At 39.1% G+C, this 20,874-nt stretch overlaps 1 protein-coding gene across 1 annotated transcript; it reads right to left on the reverse strand.

The window, feature by feature from the left end:
* Positions 1 to 2,419: 2,419 nt before the first annotated feature.
* LOC139737581 (rho-related protein racA-like) lies at positions 2,420 to 19,647 on the reverse strand. Its single transcript, XM_071648263.1, has 11 exons — positions 19,366 to 19,647; positions 15,614 to 15,862; positions 14,716 to 14,884; positions 13,755 to 13,891; positions 12,095 to 12,212; positions 8,538 to 8,725; positions 7,841 to 8,027; positions 6,992 to 7,222; positions 5,347 to 5,447; positions 4,112 to 4,351; positions 2,420 to 2,695 (listed from the first exon to the last, which is right to left on the reverse strand). The coding sequence occupies exons 2-11, from the start codon at positions 15,794 to 15,796 to the stop codon at positions 2,465 to 2,467; spliced, it is 1,785 nt and encodes a 594-aa protein (XP_071504364.1). The 5' UTR covers positions 15,797 to 15,862; positions 19,366 to 19,647; the 3' UTR covers positions 2,420 to 2,464.
* Positions 19,648 to 20,874: the final 1,227 nt, after the last annotated feature.

Consider the following 20,874-nt stretch of genomic DNA (forward strand, 5'->3'; position numbering starts at 1 on the left):
CTACACTTCTGATTACTAGATTGGTTTTCTTTTCTTTTTTTTTCTTTAAAAAAAAATATCAATAGAATTGTTGGAGATGCGATACCATTCAGTAAATGCATAATATCTCGGTTAATCGATAGGATAGCCTGATATATGATGTCTCAAGAGATTATGTATGAAAGCATGATATAGGAAACAAATAAAGCTCCTTGGTGGATACAAAAATAGTTGTTGTTGTTTTTTCCAATGGAGACAAGGATTCAGTTACTGTAACACAATACAGATAGGAAACAATGTTCATAGATGACACCAGTGTCATCAAAATGTGTCATATCTGATTTACTTAAGGTGATAGCAATCAAGCAATCAAAATTGATATTATCTATATCACTGGCTATGAGTTTTATCTGGAAAACATAAATAACCCTATAGGAAGCACAGACCATGTACTACATAACTGAATCAACATAACTTGATGCTGTAATTACTTCACATTTCTTTCAAAGTCATGGTGTGAATGTTATTTATTTTCCTCACAAATAGTGTATCAAAATATGCATGCATTGATCCAACATATCTACTGAAAGATGAAACACCTGCGTAACTAAAAAAAAAAAAATCTGCAAACTTAATTACTAATGCCATATACACAACATATCTGCAGTCAGAAATCTAAATGGAATAAAGTGTTTCTCCAAGCTCTAAGGGAAGTTTACAAACATAAGTTATATTCACTACACATCTACTTCCTACTTTTTTAATGTGAAAAAAACAAGTTATTGCACTTTGTTGCACAAAAATCTGCTCAACTGATCCTAAAAGGAAAATAACTCTTACTTTTGTCAGCATGATCGGCACTGGCATGTGCATCGAGTGACTTGGTAAAGCAAAGACAGAGTATGGAATAATTTGCATAGTAATAACAAAATATACATCAATACTACACTTTGAGACAATAAGTCTGTTCACAACTAAGTATCACTGCTTTAATACAACAACATTGTTTGAAAACATACAGTAATTTCTAGGCTACAAATTTTTAACTAGTGATCTTGCTGAACTTTCTTCTTGAAAGCTTTGCACATTACTAGACGAAAAAAAAAGAATAGAACCTGTGCATTTTGAGTTTATTTCTGCAATTTAAGCCTTGGCATCTTTAAATCAAACTAAAATTCCAGGAGGAATAAAAAACAAACTTATCAGACACAGCTAAAATAACATCGAACTTTGGTCACATGACATCCTTAGCATTGTGATCATCTTTTTTCTCTTTTTAATTAATATTATATTAATCAAGTTTATATTAATTATGACACGTAGGCCCCAGTCTTACTAAGCTTTTGGAAAATCAATTTAAAAACAATTTTGCAATCAAACTTTGACTGGACTCTGTTGTGGAAGCCATCTGCTATTTACAGAAGCAGTGAATATGCTTGCTCACTTTGGTAAATGTCACATAAAAACGTTTCAGTTAAAAAAACTGTCAACTTCACCTTGCAATGAAATTTGTTATTTCATTGACAGATATCTATATCAGTATTAAATGCTCTTTTATACACTGTACATGGCAGTGTTAGTGCTACTGCAGTTTGTGTTACTTTGCGATGACAAATGCTTACAAGGCAAGGCATACACTACTACCTGTACATAATTAGTAATTTCGAGTCAGTTGGTTATCCCTGTAAATGCTGTTAAACTCAATTTATGTATAGCACATCTTTTGCTCTTCTTGACCAAATTGTAACAAGAGCTTGTCTCCAAAAGATAACATACAACAATATTTCTGTTTGTATTTTTTCATTCTTCAGTAGCCTCATAAAACATAAGATTTTAGAGGCAAGTCTTCTACTATACTCGATTCATGTGAAGCACATCTTTATCATTCTCTCCTTGATCAAATTGCAATAATAGCTTGCCTGCCGTCACAAAAGATAACATACAACAATATACATTTTCTAATCTTCATTACCCTCACAAAACAAAAGATTTTTGAGGCGAGTCCTCTAACATATGACCAGAATTTCCTTTGTCAGCCAGAAGTTGACATCACCACACGTGTCACAGGTTGGTGGAATATAGCATTCTGCTCCTCTCATAGTCCCGCCAGAGCAGGATGCTGGGAGTCCAATGAATTTAAGTACATGTCAAGAACAGGAGTCTCTCTGTCTCTTTCCTTCAGTTGTTGTTTTTTTTTTTTGTGCAATTCACATAATAATAATATATATGATATGATACATATAACTTCAGGAGTTGCAAGCACAGGCCTGGGTCCTGTTTCATAAAGCTGTTTTAAAGCTACGAACAACTTGCGAGTGACTGGTGATCAGTTCTGATGTGCTATACTTATCAGAATTTCCACAATTCAGCACAAGAACTGATCACAAGTTGCTCATAAGTTGTTCATAACTTTACGAACAGCTTTATGAAACACCCCCCATGGTGTTCAATGACAGGAGTTTGAATTCAAGATCCCCGTCCCAGCTCACATGACGGCGCACTGCTCCTTTCCACCTGCCGCTGTTTTCTTGTTGCCGTATTTCTCCTCCCAGAGCGCAATCTCTTCCAAGTAGGAGACAGGTGGCCAGCGCTTCTCGTTGACGTACTCGAGATTTTCCCCCTCAAGCTGCCCAAACTCTGAGCGCTTCTCGAAGGCAAGATAATTGCTGGAGATGAAGTGAAGACACCAGTCCGCCAGCTGCTTGGCATTGTGGAACTGGGAACAGAAGGTGAGAGTACAGAATCATGATTGCCATATGTTTTTCTATTAAAGTGGACATGTTCTTTGGTAGCTTTGTGGCTATGAACTTATTTAGTAGCTAGATCATGTCTGCAAGTGTTACATGAACATGAATGTATGATACCTAAATGGTATATAGTACAGTGCACTCTTGTTATAACAAACATGGTTATAAAGGAATTCCACTTACAACGAAGTGAAAATGTTCAGGCCCCAACATTATCCGTTATTTGTTTTTATTGTTTCCACATACTTGTTCGGTTACAATGAAATTTGGATACAATGAAAGAAAAGTGCCTGTTCTGAGGACTTCTTCATGACAGGAGTTGACTGAAAAGTCTGAAATTTGGTACAGATATAAAAAAATGAGCTTGGAAACCTTTTCTCTCTAACAATAATCCTCCGCCCATGATTTCTACAGTTGAGAGGAACTGCAAATACCATGTACACACTTCTACATTTTTTAACTTTACAACGTAAAAATAAAATGATGAATGGTTCAGAAATAGGGAAAGTAGTGATTGTTAATAAACACTGAAAGAAACAAATCAATACAGGCCTCGAATTAACCGACGGCCACCGACGGCCATGGCCGTCGGTGCCCCTCTCGTTGGCCGCAATGCCTTTCTTTCCTTGATCAAAGTTATGTCCAAAAAAAAATGTGCCCTTTTTCTTGTGGCAGTGGTGCCCCTTTTAGAATGAAAGTTATTATTTATGACGTATAATATGCCCTTTCTCAAAGTCTACTCAAATATCATACCTTCAGTTCACTCGCGTCCCAATATATCTGATTCAAACTCAATCTTTCCGAGATACGAGACGACGTGTACGTACATGTGTCTACACCCGACTGGCTTTTACCGTCCCGACTGCCTCCACAGCGCAGCGGCCATAGAGTTACTAGCTAGGCAGCGGCGAACCGGAGCAAGTGGTCGCAAGCTATGCTAAAAAATGCCAGGCCTGTCGTCGGACGGCTGAGAGCATTGCCATCTCTCTCGCTCTGCATTCATGCCCGCCCGACCCGCGCCGCATGCTCAAAGCAAAATGGCGCCTGAAGTACTCCAAAGCGAGCGCGGCGTGTGCGTTGAGAACGTACTGTATTACAGAACCTACATCGTATTGCGTATGGCCTACTGCCTAACGTCGTCTGCTGGGGAGAGATCTTATGCGTGCGTGCGCTGCTGGAGTGTAGCAGCATGGTCGATAGCATACAGCTCTATGGGGCATTCACATCACGTATAAACACCCAACATGCCCTTTCGAATGTGGCCTTGGTGCCCCTCTGACTGATCCAAGTGCCCTGGCCTCTTGGAAAAAGTGCCCTTATCTAAATGGCCGTGCCCCTCCAAAATCCTATTTCGAGGCCTGCAATATCAAAGGGTTAAAACAAACCTGTGATGTGAGAAGCAATCCAATGACATCGATGTCTGCCTTCTCGATGCAGTCGGTGACGCTGCGATCGACCTCCTTGGTGATGTAGAGCTCACATAGGTTCTTGAGTCGAGTCTGGTCAAAGCGCTCAGCTGCCACCAGGATACCCACAGCATCCCCCTCCTCAATCGGGGAGTGGTCGGTGTAGAGGTACTCCATCACAGCCATGAAGCACTCCATACTAGTCTCAAGTATTGGGATCTGGTGAGGGTGTGGAAAACAATACTTGTGTGAAAAAGATTTCATAATACATCAAGATGGGAAATATGGATAAATACAATGGACTGTGGTTTTAATGTGGTTAGAACACACAAAAGAAAAAAGTTGATGCATCTTGAGCAGAGATCATTTCTGTGTCACTTGAAGAAAAGTATACATTTACATTCTCACAATCCTCTTGCATTATACTTGAATGCTTTTAGGATTTCTCAAAAACAACAGCCAAGAATCAGGGTAAAGGAAACATAACATAGGAACTCTTGAGTCACTCTCCAGTTCTTAACGTCTGTGCCTTTGCTCTCTTCACCCCCTGTGAAAACACCAATCACATTTGGCATATTTGTAGCACACTAAATTTGATTCACTGTTTGCCATGCAGAGAAACCCCTGACTGCTAGTATATTTCTGTGGGCAGCACAAATGGGCAGTGTGCAGGAGCATGATTAGTTTTTGATGGCTTAAGCTTTTGCTTGAAAAAAAAGGGACAAAAACCAAACACACACACAAAAAAACGCCATCTTAAATATTACAGCATCTCAACGTCTCTTAAAAAGGGCTTCACGCCAGGCTTTGCGTAGAGTGGCATAGTGTTGATGCAGAGTATGATGTGCAGTGACTACGCAAGCCATACAACTATATGCTGTGAGTACGCAACTCTACATAACAGTATGCCGAGGGACGCAAAATATGTATGCAAGATGTACGAAAAAAAAAAATTAAACACACTAGATTTTACGTTCTCTTTTTTGTATACATCTAACATACCTATTTGTGTCCCTCGGTGTACTGCTACAAAGAGTTGCGTCTCTTGGCATACCCTGCAAAGGCTGGTGTGAAACCCCCTTAAAATATACTGCACTTCGTCGGCTGAGAATGATAAGGGCGTTAAGTTGCCACTAAACCCATAGTGTTCACGACCACTTAACGTCCTTCTCATTCTCAACAGACGACTTGTACTTTGTCTGGCCAAAACTCACCTTAGACGATGTAGAGCTCTCTGCAAACACTCCACTGAACATTCCGGCCATGACTGTGCATCGTGCTTTCAAGAAAACCTTGTGTGCTGGGACTATCTGACCTGCGTGGGTGAGAGAGACATGATATTGTTTTAATCATGGAGGATTTCTTGGTGCCAAATAGGTCTATTCTGCGATGCACATTATTCAACAGAAAGTTTTGAACCTTTGGCAAGAACTTTGCATGCCTACATGACAACCATTCAACATTTCTGGCAATGGTAAAATCAAGCCCAGATAAAACGTCAAAACATCTTTACAATTTCTGATGGCGTGACAGCGAAGCCAAATGACCAATCCTTGTTTACAGTCATTTCACCGGTCACACACACAAAATACAGTGTAAATGTACGCAATATACAGCTAAGTTACTACACTTCTTTCAGTGGCACTAGATTCCATTTTCCTTTGTGGCATTCATTAATCCAGGATATTGTTTTTAGGCATTCAAGTGGGATGGCAAAGAAACCTCTCTGCCATAGATTATGTACAAATAGTTGCACAACTACTTCTCTCTGTAAACTACTTTCAACTACTAACCATAAAATCATGCAGGGAGCATTACCTGCCTGAAATGTAATGCTTGATGTAATTTGATTCATTGTATATGATATATCATACACAATAATCATTCAAACCATCAAAACCCATTCTTCAATGTATACAATGTGTCTCTATAGTACAACCGCTATTCATAGAAAAACCATTTCACGCCCTTCTCACATTCTTTGTGCGTTATATGTGACCATGCATCACGAAACGAACAAAAAGTCGCACCCCTTGATTTTACGTAAGGACTCAAAAAAAGGTGAAACAGGTCAGCCGAGTCAATCTTTAGTCTTTCATATTATCTGAAAGAGCTTTTCTTCTTCTAAGTTGGGGATCTAAGTTGGGGATCATAGAATGAATGGGAAAGTGTGTTTTCAGTGGTTTGTCTACTTTTTACCCCTTTTGTGGTGTAGTCTGCTAAGGTATGTCTTATAGAGGTCCCTTTTCATATTCTTGGCACGCTCTTCACTTTCAACTTGATAACTATTGAAAGGATAATACTACTGCTTTGAAAGTTGGCATTTATCATGGACAGAATGTGTTACTACAGCATGCTCACTTTCAGCTTAATCTGATAATCCTTTCATTGTGGTTGCTCCTGTGGTTTACATCCTGTTTTTTGTCCCATTCCTCACACAGCTAGCACAGCTTGATAAGGATTAATCGCTTGAATAGACCCTGTACTTCAGAGCCTCTTTTCTCAGTTCACACTTTTCCAGAGTGTGCGCGCTTTCTTTCCAAGATTTTGATAGGTTAGGAGAGTCCATTTGAATTGACTTATACACCATTTTAAAGCTTAGAGTCTGCTCTTTCAGTATCTGCCCTTAACTAAAACTTCATGTCTGGCAACTTTTTGTTGGTTTTGTGATGCACGGTCACATACTGAATTCTGAAACCATAGTAACTACTTCATCTGCCAGTCACAACTACATCACTGAAAGAAATGCAATCTGTGAAATGTCTGTACATAGATATAGTAATTAATTATTTATCATTCGATGAGTAGTAAAAACCACACCATCATGACAAGATTACACAGATGGCAGAATGTACTCACCTTCCACTTCAAACTGCACGTCTGAAAAGGTCGGCTTATTGAAGAAGAGCTCCTTTGCCCTCTGACCCAGGAGGTCATTCAGGAAGGTGCCGATGCTCGGGTTCAGGAACTCCTCGCCCTTCTGGATGTTGGTAACAACCTCCCGTAGTCTCGGCAGGAAGAAGGTGTCGGCTGCCTTCAGCAATGCTGTGAGCTCATTCTCATTGGTGTCTTCATCGACATTGGGTAGACCTATACACAGCAAATATGTTTTTATTTTTTACAGAGCATCCTCAACAAATGTCCATAGATGAGGTTAAAATGATTGTTTTAATATTGGGGAAAGGTGATCTTACCCCTCTCTATTTGGATGATTGGGGTAGTGACAGTTTTTTTGTCTTTTCTCCTACAAATCTATTGAGGGCTGTTATTTGATTGTTTGTTTGTTTCTGTTTTTAAGGGAAAGGGTTAACTGTCATACTGCACTAAACTGCAGATTATATTGATTGCCAATAAATTCCTTCTGCTTGTACTTTCAAAATCAAGCATATTCCTTCACCTCCTACATCTAATTCTGAATCGTTTAAAAAATACAATGAATGGACATATTTTTAACATAAAGCTTTCATTTTTAAAAACCTATCCTACAGTTTCTCTGCACATTAATATGTCTAACATCCTCACACAAGAAGTGTAATTTCCATATATAACACCCTTTGTTCTTTGCCTAATGGCTTTAAAACCATATAGTTTAGCAGCATACTTTGAATTGAAGTTTATGTCCTCCCTGTGGAAAGAGGAGTAGATGATAGGAAAACTATTAGCGCAATAAAAACCAATTGCAAGTAGCATGTGCTGACAGTCACTCACCCCTGTAGAGGAACTCCAAGACATGTTTGAATGTCTCTACGGTGATGTCTGCAGACAGACAGATGTCGATGCGGTGACTGGCCTCCTCTCCCGCCTCTTGAATGCTGGAAAGGCCTGCCACAGCACCACTGTTGATCTCTTCCCATGAGAAGGCAGGGACGCGCACAGGTCTATTTTCCTGCTGATCCTGTTATGAAGCGAAAATTGTAGGGGAAAATGTTGGGATGCTTGGCAACACATTAGCATGATCAAGGGCAAATTCAGCCTCATGACAGAGTTAATTCAACTGAAGCATCTGAGTAAAGGCAAGATATCGATGAAGCGTTGAGCAAAATCAGACAATTCAAAGGGAATTTAGAGGGATTTGAGCATAAATAGATTAGCAGCTGACATACACGACCCCTATCATAGCCATCATGATTACATGACTTTGACTACTGTGACATCTTATGTGTCAAAGAAGATGACTGTATTGCGATGACTTTGCCAGAACAAAAAATGCGGAAATAGTTCATGGTAAAAGCTTACTTTGAATCATGACTTGTCTGGTCAAGACAACTTTCTTTTAGGTTTAAAAAGGAAAGAAATAAAGAGAGAGAGAGAGACAGAAAAATGAAAACGAAAGAGAAAAACACAAAACATGTCGGACATTCTTCTTTAAATCTTCGCTGCTATTGTTTCATGTGTACACTAATACCTTTGGCAGCTTCTGTTCAAACACTCTGCAGAAGAAGTCTGAGGCACTGCATAGCACCACCCGGTGAGCAGACACGTCCTTTCCATCCTCCAGATGAAAGATAACATCCGCTTCCAAGGTGTCCTCAAGGCTACGCCCGATGTCCTCGCCCATCGTGGATGTCGTGATTTCTATCCACGGGGCAAGACCTGGTAGATTTTGGGTTGGTGGGTAAGAAATTGCTGATCAAGTACTGATACATAATTACAGCTATACACAGATAGAAAGTCAATCTTAACTCCTTCATACTGTACACTCTTGTGAGCAGAGGACAGCGCTTTCATTAACCATAACTAGGACGGGCTATTTTGGTAGATGATAGAACGGGGCCCAGATCTCAGCCGTCGACCACATGAACGCGACGAAAATTAGCACGCACATTGCCTGTGATGTAATCTAAAAACAGTTTACTTTTCAAAAAATTATGATTTATGCTAAATTATGCCAATTTATGTATAATGATGCATGAATATCAGACTTTTTTCTATAAATCACTAAATAAAACTCAAAACAGGCACATTTTTTGTGTAGATATTCTTTTCAGTGTCCTCAGCAAATGTAGATGAAAAAAATTGTGCCATAAATTTTCACAGCATTTTATTGCTTTTTTAAAATTTCTTATGTACTTCTTTGTCTTTTGTCTTTTTGTTTTTCATTTTTTTTCGCTGAAATTTGTCCGCGTCATTGTTCCGCACAAAAATGTGCTGTTTGATTTTAATTGATTTTAATCTCTAAAACCCCAAAATAATTATGCTTAAATTATGAAATTTGTCTGTAAGCACAGTTTGCACTGAAATTGTACAAGAATTCACGTTTATAAGCAATTTTTGGTCAGACATGCATTACATATTTATGCGTAACTTTGGAACCGCATGCTTGGGCGTCGCAAATTTGGTGTCAAAAGTTGCGGGAGACTTGAAAGAAAAAAGTTATGAAACATTGCAGCGATGGCTTTTTGCAATGCTGATACATCGTGCGGAATGTCGAGGGGGGGGGGCCTTTGAGGCCTAGTTAGGGTTAAAACATGTTGATATCAGAAATGAAATGACATGACCAATCACAACACAATAACAGTCATGATCATTCATAATTTAGACTGATTTTGAAGCATACACATAGACCAGATAAATATCACATATGTGACCCACGACAACGGTTTCAGGCAAAAGTCGCAAGAGCAAATTCCCTCCTGAGCGGGGTACAAAGATTTTGACCATTATTATTGTCGATTGTGTTTTTTTGCAGAAATCGAATCTTTGATATGTTTTCTACATCTATGCCAAATTCTATATCACAAGACCAAGTTTTTCCTATCGAAAATGGAATTTTAAACACCCTATGTTGGATCGCACATGTCAGTTTCGAGCTTCTTTCGAACGCCACGCCAATATGTCCAGTGTTGCTACGGCGCAGGGTCTCGCATACGACTGGCTGGTGCATTGTACGCATTTACATAGTTCGGCTTTCGGAGACACGTCTTGAGCGTTTCGGGCATGTTTTGTCCACGCTACGGGTGCATACATCATGCTCCATTGTTCTTGCAGCTTGCTACAATAGATACGCTCGCTCTGTAGTGTATGCTGTTAGGTTGGCTTTCTATCCGCGCTTCACTACCGCAATGTTCGACAACGGCAGTGAAACAAAAAGTGAACAGCAATGCTAACTTTCAACGTGAAAACAGATTCACAGGGAACATGGTTTGATCACATCAGAAGTCGCGAATCACCACACAAATCGTGCAACATGCGACGGCAAACTCATCTGTCAATTGCTGCAATAATATGACATAACTGTCTTAAAAGAAAACTTGCACCACATGCATGGATTGAAAACAAAACAAAACTGGAAGCGTAACCCTTTGCCAGCTCTAGCAATTTTTCTGCATTTGACACGTCCCCAATGATTTCAAGACAAATCAATCATACTTAAAGATAATAAAAAGTTTTGGTACCTCAAAAGTGTCCTTGAATTTCCTTGTCTTAGTTTGTGTTTCAGGTTAAAGTACCTTTCATATAACTAACACTGTGAGACTTACTCGCCCCAAAGTGCTCTCATGTCTTAGTAATCATGCAATTAACTGCGATCAGCAGCCCCATACGCATAGCGACCAGCAGTCCCATACGCATAGCGTAATCTGGCTTCGCATAGTAGCATTCAGGATCATGACAGATTTAGTATCGCAGGGTAAATGTCAACTTAAAATCCCATAAATTCTTCAATTTGAAGACTTACCAATTAAGTTGACGTATTGAAAACAGGCTTCGGGCAACGTTTGGTTCTGCCTATAGTCCCTTTCTGTTCGAATTGATGACTGAATGTGACTCGGTCGATATGACCTTAGGAGAGCTACATACAGTACAATGAATACTAGTATACAGCCAGTGCATGCGAACACATCACATGCACACAAATTTCAAATCCATGAACGGATAAGATGTTTGTGTGCGCATGCGCTGGCCATGGTATCCAGTGTATAGCTCTCCCAAGGTCCTCTCGACCGAGTCACATTCAGTCATCAATTCGAACAGAAAGGGACTATTGGCAGAACCAAACGTTGTTCGAAGCCTGTTTTCAATACTTCAACTTAATTGGTAAGTCTTCAAATCGAAGAAATTTTTGGATTTTAAGTTGACATTTACCCGCGATACTAATTCTGTCATGATCCTGAATGCTACAATGCGAAGCCCCATTACGCTATGCGTATGGGGCTGCTGGTCGCAGTTAGCTATGCGTACAATGGGCTGCACGCTGCTGGTCGCAGTCAGAGGTTTCGTACAATATTTATCGACGCTGTACAGCGTCGGCTCTGGTACGAAACCATTATTGCATGATTACTAAGACATGAGAGCACTTTGGGGTGAGTAATTCTCACAGACAATGTACTTTAACCTGAAACACAAACCAAGACAAGGAAATTCAGGGAAGCTTTAGAGGTACCAAAACTTTTTATTATCTTTAAAACGTGATTTGTAAAGATGTAGATATGGATTCGCCACCCGCTCAGTTACGTTTACACACGGGCATGGCGTGTTGAAGCAATTGGGTAATGCATGCACCAATACACACGCACACCATTAGGCTTCAATGCATGCGATTATCGTATCCGCCATCTTTTGGCACCATCTTACGGATGGGTGATTATAACCTCACATCGCCGTTCGGACATTGTGTTTGAGAAAGAGGTGAATCTTCAAAGCCTGTTTTCTTGTAATATTGTCAGGCTAACAACTTAAAAAAGTGCATTACATTTTGCTTTTTATGCCCACTTACGGTGTTGGAGAATACAGGTGTTTTATATCACTGGAACGCTTAGGAAATGGGCAATGTGATTCAATGAAAAAGTGAATTTTCAAAATTCCTGACTTTTGCCTGAAACCGTTGTCGCCGGTCACATATATTAGTTGAACACTGACAAAAAGACAGACCATGATGTTAATCTTCCACACAGGTGATGGCAATGGGGTGAGGGGCTATTTACCTCAGTGACAGTTAAATGATTTACCTACAGAAATACTCACCAGCAGGGGGCATGACAGGTGGAAGGGGTACCACCTTCTTCTTATTCTTTCCTCCCCAAAACCGGAAGACTCCTTTCTTTGAGCTTTCCATCGTTGAGTGGCTCAACCCTAGTTCCAGCTGTCAAAGAAGATACAGGTAAAGACATTACATCACTATGAGCACACATCACATACAAAACAGTCATCTTTGTTCTTCTTCTGATTGCATCAAAGTGAAGTAAAGTTGCTGCATTTGGACTAGAAAGTCCTCCATTTGTGCTCGTACTGAGAATTTCACTTTAACATGAGAATAACATGCACTGCACTGTCTGCACAATAATGATTTGTTCCTGCATTTGAATGTCACATGCGAATTGAAGAGGTCAGGGATGTACAAAACGTAGCTAGAGGAAACGGTATGCTGCTGATGAACTGATCTAAATGCTGGATACAGTAGCTATTGCTCCTTCTTTTCTATGTGATAGTAAGCAAATAATCAACGTTGGTGAAGGTGATGGGACACACTATTACTTCTGAGGCGATTTGGATGTACATGTAGCTATCTTTCCGAAGCGCAGCTGAGGAAAGATAGCGTACACATTCAGATCGCTGAGGAAGTGATAGTTTGTCTCATTGCCTGAAACTAAAAGTTGATTATTTGCTTTATATTCCACATCTAGGGTCCTAGATATTCCCATTTTATTCCACACCTGAAACCATTTTAGCTGTCTTACGGTATCCTCAGGGCTTAGGCTACGTAGTTTACTTTAGACGTATGCGCGTAGATGACAAAACAACAAATTTGCTCTGCGCCCCGCACGTGGCACCAAAATAAAAGTGCGTACTCAAAATTGTAAGTTATATCATGCGTTAGGACTGTGTGGACTAAGAGATCAGCGAAACAAAATGACTATTATCACAGAGTGTAACAAACTTTTCTTCTCAGGTGATGTGATGGGCAAAACTACGCTTTATCACGTGATCAGCTCTTGAACAATCCTACAGCAAGATTCTCAGTATGTGGAATATAACATGACATACATCAAACGAATCGATGGTGTGATCTGAAAGTAGGTGTTGATCAAATATCAAAGAAGAAAAATATGAAGAAGAAGAAAAGATTCTCAAGATTGTGGCATCACATCACTTTATTTATATAAAGTATGTCACATTATCAGTGTCATTTCATGAGTGTGCACTGCTAATGGTCTTTGTCTAGTCAATGCATTTCCCATACCACTGCGCAAAAGATTCATAGCATAACTGCGGTGCGTTTGCCAGAAAATCAGAAGGTTGCCCAATTTTTTTTTAAAGCAAAGGCTAGTCAAACTCGGTGAGTGTTGCATTATTTGCCCTATAATCTGTGAAGATGGGGCAACTTATAAAATACATGGAATGAAGAGAGTCTATATTCGTACAGTTGCAATTTACCATTTTAAATAATGATCTTAAAAAAGAAATGATGAAAAAAAATCACTGTCACAGTATACGAACAACTACAGAATTCAGATATTATGTATCATATCATAGGCTATTAAATCATATCATCATCAAAGACAACTCATCACCTTATAAATTCTGTCATGGTTTGTCTATGTGCTGTGTTGAGATGTATTTTGATATCACTTAAAGAGAATTGAACTTCAAAAAAAAAAGAAGTATTACATCAAAGAGCACTTACTGCCTTATCAAAGCACTCTTTCAAGCCAGAGTGAGTGAGGGAACTTGTTTCTACAAAGGTCAAATTCAGATTCCTTGCAAGCGCCGCTCCCTCATTAAAGGACACAGTCCTATTCTGGTTTGACGGCGTCCTGAGATCTGCATTGTGTGGCGAAATGAGAGGAAATTTACCTTGAATACCACTGACTAAAACATCAATAGTTGGTGACGGTGAAATAAATTACTGCACTGATCATAATTCTGAATATCTCGTATCTGAAAGAAAGAGGTAATACTGGCATGCGGGAAAGAATGACATAATGACATACTGCAACTCCGATCAGATACAAACACATCAGCTTGTGAACTTAGGAAGTCACAACAAATCATGTATTAAGGGCATGGCACACATGAACTACATAATAAACCCAATTTCCTGCACAATCTGACACTACAGGCTTTGACAGAAAAAAACGAAAATCAAAATGATTTTTTGGACAATTTTTTGTTCCATGCTGAAGGAAGCTTCCTGGGCATTTGCACTTTCCTGTCAACATTTGCTACTTTGTACATTAAAATGCAATACCAGTATCGGGAACATTTGACGCACTGTGAAAGTCGGCATACATTGTACATGCATGTCCTTGGATGAAGATCCAAGGGCCCAGTCCTTGACTAGCTTTGAATATCTTTTCTTCAGTCCTAGTCCTTGACTAGCTCTGAATATCTTTTCTTCAGCCTTACTCTGCTGATAACTTCACATCCTACATTGAACCCATCACAAATGACACACACACACACACACACACACACACACACACACACACACACACACACACACACACACATACACACAAACATAATAGGGCCTACATGTATTGTCCATTCATAGACATAGCAGGTAGTTAACTTCCTTGTCAGTCTTGATAAGCATATCGTCCCTGCCCTCATTCTACACTGGTCAAACAACTTAGAGAAATTACCTGTTTTCATGGCGACAAGAAGAATGGGAACATTTGGACAAAAGTGCATGACTTCTGGGTACCACTTTGATGAAATGTTCTCGAATGATGACCGGCTATCCACAGAGTAGCAAATCAAAAAAATGTCAGTCTGAGGATACGACAATGGACGCAGCCGATCATAATCCTCCTGCAAGAGTTGAAACAAAATATCTAAAAAGATGAAGTATAAATGTCAAGGTTCTGATGACACCTCCAAGGACCTAACCTTGTGAAGCCCTCGGAAGAGTACTATGGAGCACATCATGAAAGTAATTACTATTACTATTACACGTACTATTATTATTACTACTATTACTATTACTATCACTGTCAATATCATCATATAATTATTAAGAATGACAGCTAGCAAGATAAATGAAAATGGTTATTTGTGTTTGTAAAATGTTATTGGTTGCAATGGTGGGGTGCACTTGGTCTACAATTTCCCTGTTCAAACAATGTGATGTATAATTTATGAATTTTTATATTCTTTCTTTACAGCTAAGGATATGTCAAAAAGGTATACATATTGTATAATGCAAATGTTGCAAACAAGGTATAATTTGATATAAATTCAATAAGCAGAATTATTACAATATCACTCACAGGAAATCTTATGGATCATACAATTATGTACAGAGACTTCGCAAGGAATGATGTCAAAATATTTATTTCGACTTTTTGCTTACATTGCTACATGTATTGGACAAAATACTATGTTGTACATCTATTTCTATATCATTCTGAATTCATTGCAGAAAGTGCATTGTACCAAGAAAACATTTCATTCACACTAAAATAACTGTTTCATTTCATACTTCAGTATTGCACCATTACACTCAATGCAGCACAGATGTAATACAACGTATCAACTTACCTGACCTGCTGTGTCCCACAGTGCCAGGCAGCATGGACTGCCATTAAACATTACGTTGGCAGCATAGTTGTCAAAGACCGTGGGAACATACTCGCTTGGAAAGTTATTTGTGGTGTATGTAATGAGGAGACAACTTTTCCCCACACCACCATCACCAATAATGACAAGCTTGATGGTATTCATGTTCAAGCCTTTGCAGAACCACCAGCTCCAGACAAGATTAGACTAGCCCCAGTTTCTTGACAGTCCCTATTGGGGAAAACAAACAAACAGACAAACACTAAACAAATGCAATACCCATCAAATTCAAAAGCTTTGCCAAAAATAAAACATGCATCATGTGTATGACTTTCACTTTTCTCATGTCCCTGCTCAATTTCAAGAATCTTTCAGTCAAGATTAAACATATAATTCGAATCATTATATATTTGGACTTCAACATGGCCACAAAAATAACTGCTCCAATCTTCACAGGGGTTTCCATAAAAAAAAAAAAAAATCAGAGGCAGGCCGTAGGCTTGAGATTGCTGAAAGGCAAGTATTATAAGCAAACTGGGTAGCTATCCCACAGATATTAGGAAGACAACTGGTTCATGCATCATTGCATTGAATGACCAGCCACTATTTACAGGTCTTTCTGATAGTAATTATTTTCACCATTCCTTCTTATAAAAAAGTATGTTGTACATACTGGAAAGATATGGGGAAGCACAAATAGAAATCACGCAAGGATCGATGGATGAAATAAAAATAAAAATGACTCCACTTCACATGTCTTTACACTAATCTGACATATAAATGAACAAAGAACCGTACTTAAAGATTATCTTGCATACTCCATATATTTAGCGAGTCTAAATTTTTGTGAATTGGGACTTCCTGACGATTTCGCGAGTGATTAAATTCGTGATCGTAGAGTACTGTACAGAACGGAGAAGTGTATTTACGCGTGCCTCACATTCATATCAGAATCAGAGTAATTATTTTTGCATGTCTTTTATTTTGCAAATAACACCTGGCTCATGAAATTTTTCGGCCCATACAGTACCATAAATCACTTTTGTCTGTTGGAAGTGATTAGAAAAATGACAAATCAGCTTTGCAGCGAGGGTACAGTTTCAAATACTGACACAGCATACAGCTCAGATTTACAATTTTGCACACTAAATATTTCTGGATGAGAGTTACTTTTGTTTCATATGCTTTTGATATCATTAGGTGAAATTTTATTTTATTTAGTAAATGAATTTAGCAAATAATATACAGTACTCTCCGCGTAATCGGGTCTCCGTTCAATTGGGTAGTAATGTCAGAGTCAGTTCCAATGCACATTAAAATTACCTGATAATCGGGTTGCCTTTCCGCATAAACGGCTAAATAATTCTCTTCTAATCTAATTTCTACCCGAGTATTTTATCACATATAACACTTTAAGAAATCATGCATGTCAAATTTTCCACAGCTAATCGCATTCTTTGCTTAATTTACAAAGAAAACCGATCATTTGGGGAGTGATTAAACATGAATACACATGTACATGTACCGACTTGCCACACGTAAACGAACATTACACATGTAACTGGCACTCACAATTGCATAGACAGACAGGAGTTGAACACACTAGCACTCCTGTCTTGCTCCGCAATAAACATGCACAATATGAAAAGTTTGCAACAAAAATCAGGCCATTCACCAGTTCCATAATTTTGCTTTTCCCCAGTCGATTCTTGAAAAGTAACCCGACGTTCTAGACTTCTACGTTACTAGTGCACGCAAAGAGACATGTTCATTTCGGGAAACCCCTGCGTGATGGCGAAGAGTCTATACTAAGTCAAACGACAAAGTTTTCTGAAGACATATTTGTCCATAAAAAAAAGTGTAAATTATTGCTCGTGACTGAGCAAGTGTATGTATAATGTGCAATGCAAGCACGCGTGTTAAGCATACAGTGTATGTGTTTGGTGCAGTGTACAATGCATATAAATACACATTGTGTGTGTGTCCATCGTGAATGAGAGGCATGTTCTTCTGTTAATCGGGTACTCCGCTTAATCGGGTAGGAAACGCTGTGCCCGAGCCAAACCCGATTATGCGGAGAGTACTACTGTATAACTGACATTATAAGGGCATATCTTACTGGAGGAGACTTGTGTGACTCAAGAGACCAAAAATGGCTTGCGTTCTCACCAAGGAAACTCCAGGGCAAATTCAGAAACACCTCCAAATATAAAGATGATAGTATATTTGTTTGGAAGTCTCGCAGACATCACTGCAACATCTCTGAGACATTTAAATTTAAAAGCAATATCTCTGGTATGTCACAATGGATATTTGCAAAGTCACAGTGATGTCTCAGAGACCTTCAAATAAAATTACTCCTTGCGACCAGCTGGAGACTCTAGTAAGAGTCTCAAAAAAAAAAAAAAATCAAACACAACATTAAATGACTCGGAGACGTCTCCACGGCCACTCTATGACCAGGAACAGGAAGACTTGAGTTGCCACAGGTTGCCAACAAGAATAGTCTCCAGCCAAATGAGATAATTACCCACTTCAGTGTTCATAATAAATCCTGAGATTCAAGATTGCTCTGAAATATGGCAGCATCAAACCAGGTTCAATCATGAAAACAGATGTAGGGCCTACCTGGAGCTGGGAAATTCTTTGTGTACATACAGAAAACTGGCAGCTGTTGACTAATTTGCTGCCTGTTATTTGTACTACAGCCAGATTAATACTCAAATAACAGAACTCCAGCTCTGAAACCTCCATGTGATAGATATGACTTTGGTATGAGGCAGTTTAAATATTCATTCTCTGACTTTGTAAGCAGGCATTTTTAGACATTTCGAAGCATTGAAACTAGTGAAAGTGCAGTGGTCAATACAGGGTCAAGTGTATTGCAGGCTTAACAACAGTTAAAAATTTACATGTAGGATTTACAATTAAGTACAAACTAAGTTGTACCACAGTAACTTAAAAGTGTGACTGTGTGAGTGTAACTTATATATGCAACTGGAGAAGAATCTGATAATTTGAAACAATGGGCTAGGTTATGTATTGACACTTCCAGTCTTACTATCTTGACGAGGTCTAGCCCCGGAGACCACGCCGCTATTTTGGCGCTATGATGCGGCGCTGCACGTTGGGGCTGGTCGCAGTTAGATGAGGTCTAACAAGTTAGAGCTAACAGTAACACTAGAACGTCGTTAGTCATCGAATGCGAATTCATATTCAAGACGAATAGAACGAGACAACTTTTATAGACAAAAACAAGATTGAAGAGTGACATCCATCATTAATGTGACAATGATCATCAACCTCAACTCCGTCAAGGTGCACCACTGCCACCAACCAGGTCAGGTACATGGTGAAGCAAATCTAACGCTAAAACTAACCAAAAGTAAACTAAATAAAAGTTAAGGAAACTCATGTCATTATCTGTTAGTGTATAGACTAGTGTTGACTGCTTGTGGGGTTAAACTTTACCTGTCTAAGCTAGGCTCTAACTGTTACTTAGGGTTAGGTGTGTGTAATATGTTAGAATCTAAAGTTTATTTTTAGTGGCATGTGTTGTGTCCGAGGCGAGGAAGACCGACATTGCCGGGCCGTGGCCTTTCATAGACACAATCAATCACTATGTCACACTATCAGGTCTACTACAGACAAGTTGAGAGAAGAAAGGAACATTGATAGAGAAAAATTAAATCGGTTAATTTACTCTTCAAACTTCCATGCATAATAATACTTACCAAGGTTGAAAATCAGGCGGTCGTGAAAACATTCGATGTAACGACGTTAGCTAGATCTGCACTGTGTTGTTCTGTGTGTGTTTTTCATGTACAGTAAATTATGACGGTCGGCACCGGTTCGGTTCTTCCGCACTCGTTTCGTGTAATTCCTCCTTCACTCGGGATGTACAATCACCGAAGATCACAGCTCTGCTCAGCTTAGCAGCTAGCACAGCGAGTATGCTGGTGTGGATGTACTTTCACCGTACAGAGTTGACATGTATACACAGGGAGCTTGTCCGTTGGCCGTATGTGTTTCCGCCTGGCTCTCGAACTCCTTGCCCAACCCTCCGGTAATCTCGTATTTATTGCTCGCTAAGTTTGTACACTACACTGAGCACAGTCAGTGTAGCGCTCGGCTTTGTAATTACTCGTAGATTTTTTCAAGCACTCTTTATCTATTTACCACAACTCTGTTGAAGAAAGTAAACAAATCAACATATTTTTGACTACATGATGCCTATTTAAATATTTAATAACTAAATAAAATAATTTTAATGTGATAATATACGTTTTTATCCAATTCTAGAAATTTGTTGAAACCAATATATTTTTCTTTACCTGGTAATAAAGTCAAACCGCATAAACAAGGGCGTCTGCTACACGCACGTTGTCGAAGATACAGAAATAGAACATGACATCGTGTTTATTTTCAGACCGTGCGGAGAAAATATATAGGCCTTGCAGCAAGGCAGAACATGTTACAACCAGCAGGTTTACAGAAGTGATGCATGATAGCCAAAAGATAATGTTACCTTCTTGAAAGGAAAAGAACAAATCAAGGCAAAAAAGGGTCAAATTTTGAGAAAATGGACTTACATTTATAAGTATAGAATGTTTTTGGAAAACATAGTCCTGTGTGTCACATTGTTTTGCAGTGGCGGATCCAGAAGGGGGTGCATGCACCGGGTGTGTGCCCCCTCTTTATTCGTTGTTAAAACAAAAGAAATAAAAATAAAAAAATTAGATGAAACCCAGAGGTAGAACCAGAAATATTGTTTGTGCCCCCCCCCCCTTTACGGAATTCCTGGATCCGCCCCTGTTTTGCAGGAACACAGCTTTTAAAATATTTATATATTTGTGCAGAACCTCCTTGGGGCAGATCATTCCAGCAAAAAGAGGAGACTGGGGAGCCTGGGGTGCTTGTGGATGAGAAGAATATCTCAGCCAGAACTTCCTCAAAGTCATGGGTTTTCTTGTATTAGTCTTTTTTTACCTATAATCTAGCTCTTTAAATCCAAAGAAATTTCTTCCCATTCAGATGCAACCAGGCTTTTGAACTAAGGGTCGAGGCATATAAACTAATGTTTTATGTACTCTCTGAATTATATATCAGAATTTTAGTTACCACAAAGGGGCCCATAACAATTACTATTGTAATGGGGACTGGGGGGAGTGTAGACATGATTGCAAGAAAGTTGGTAAAATCAATGGTCCTCCATGAACATCATTCTTTAATCAGATTTACAT

This window comes from Diadema antillarum, unplaced genomic scaffold (genome assembly GCF_040938485.1).
Source record: "Diadema antillarum isolate AM-2024a unplaced genomic scaffold, OU_Dant_1.0 seq00000696_RagTag, whole genome shotgun sequence".
NCBI classification, from domain to species: domain Eukaryota; kingdom Metazoa; phylum Echinodermata; class Echinoidea; order Diadematoida; family Diadematidae; genus Diadema; species Diadema antillarum.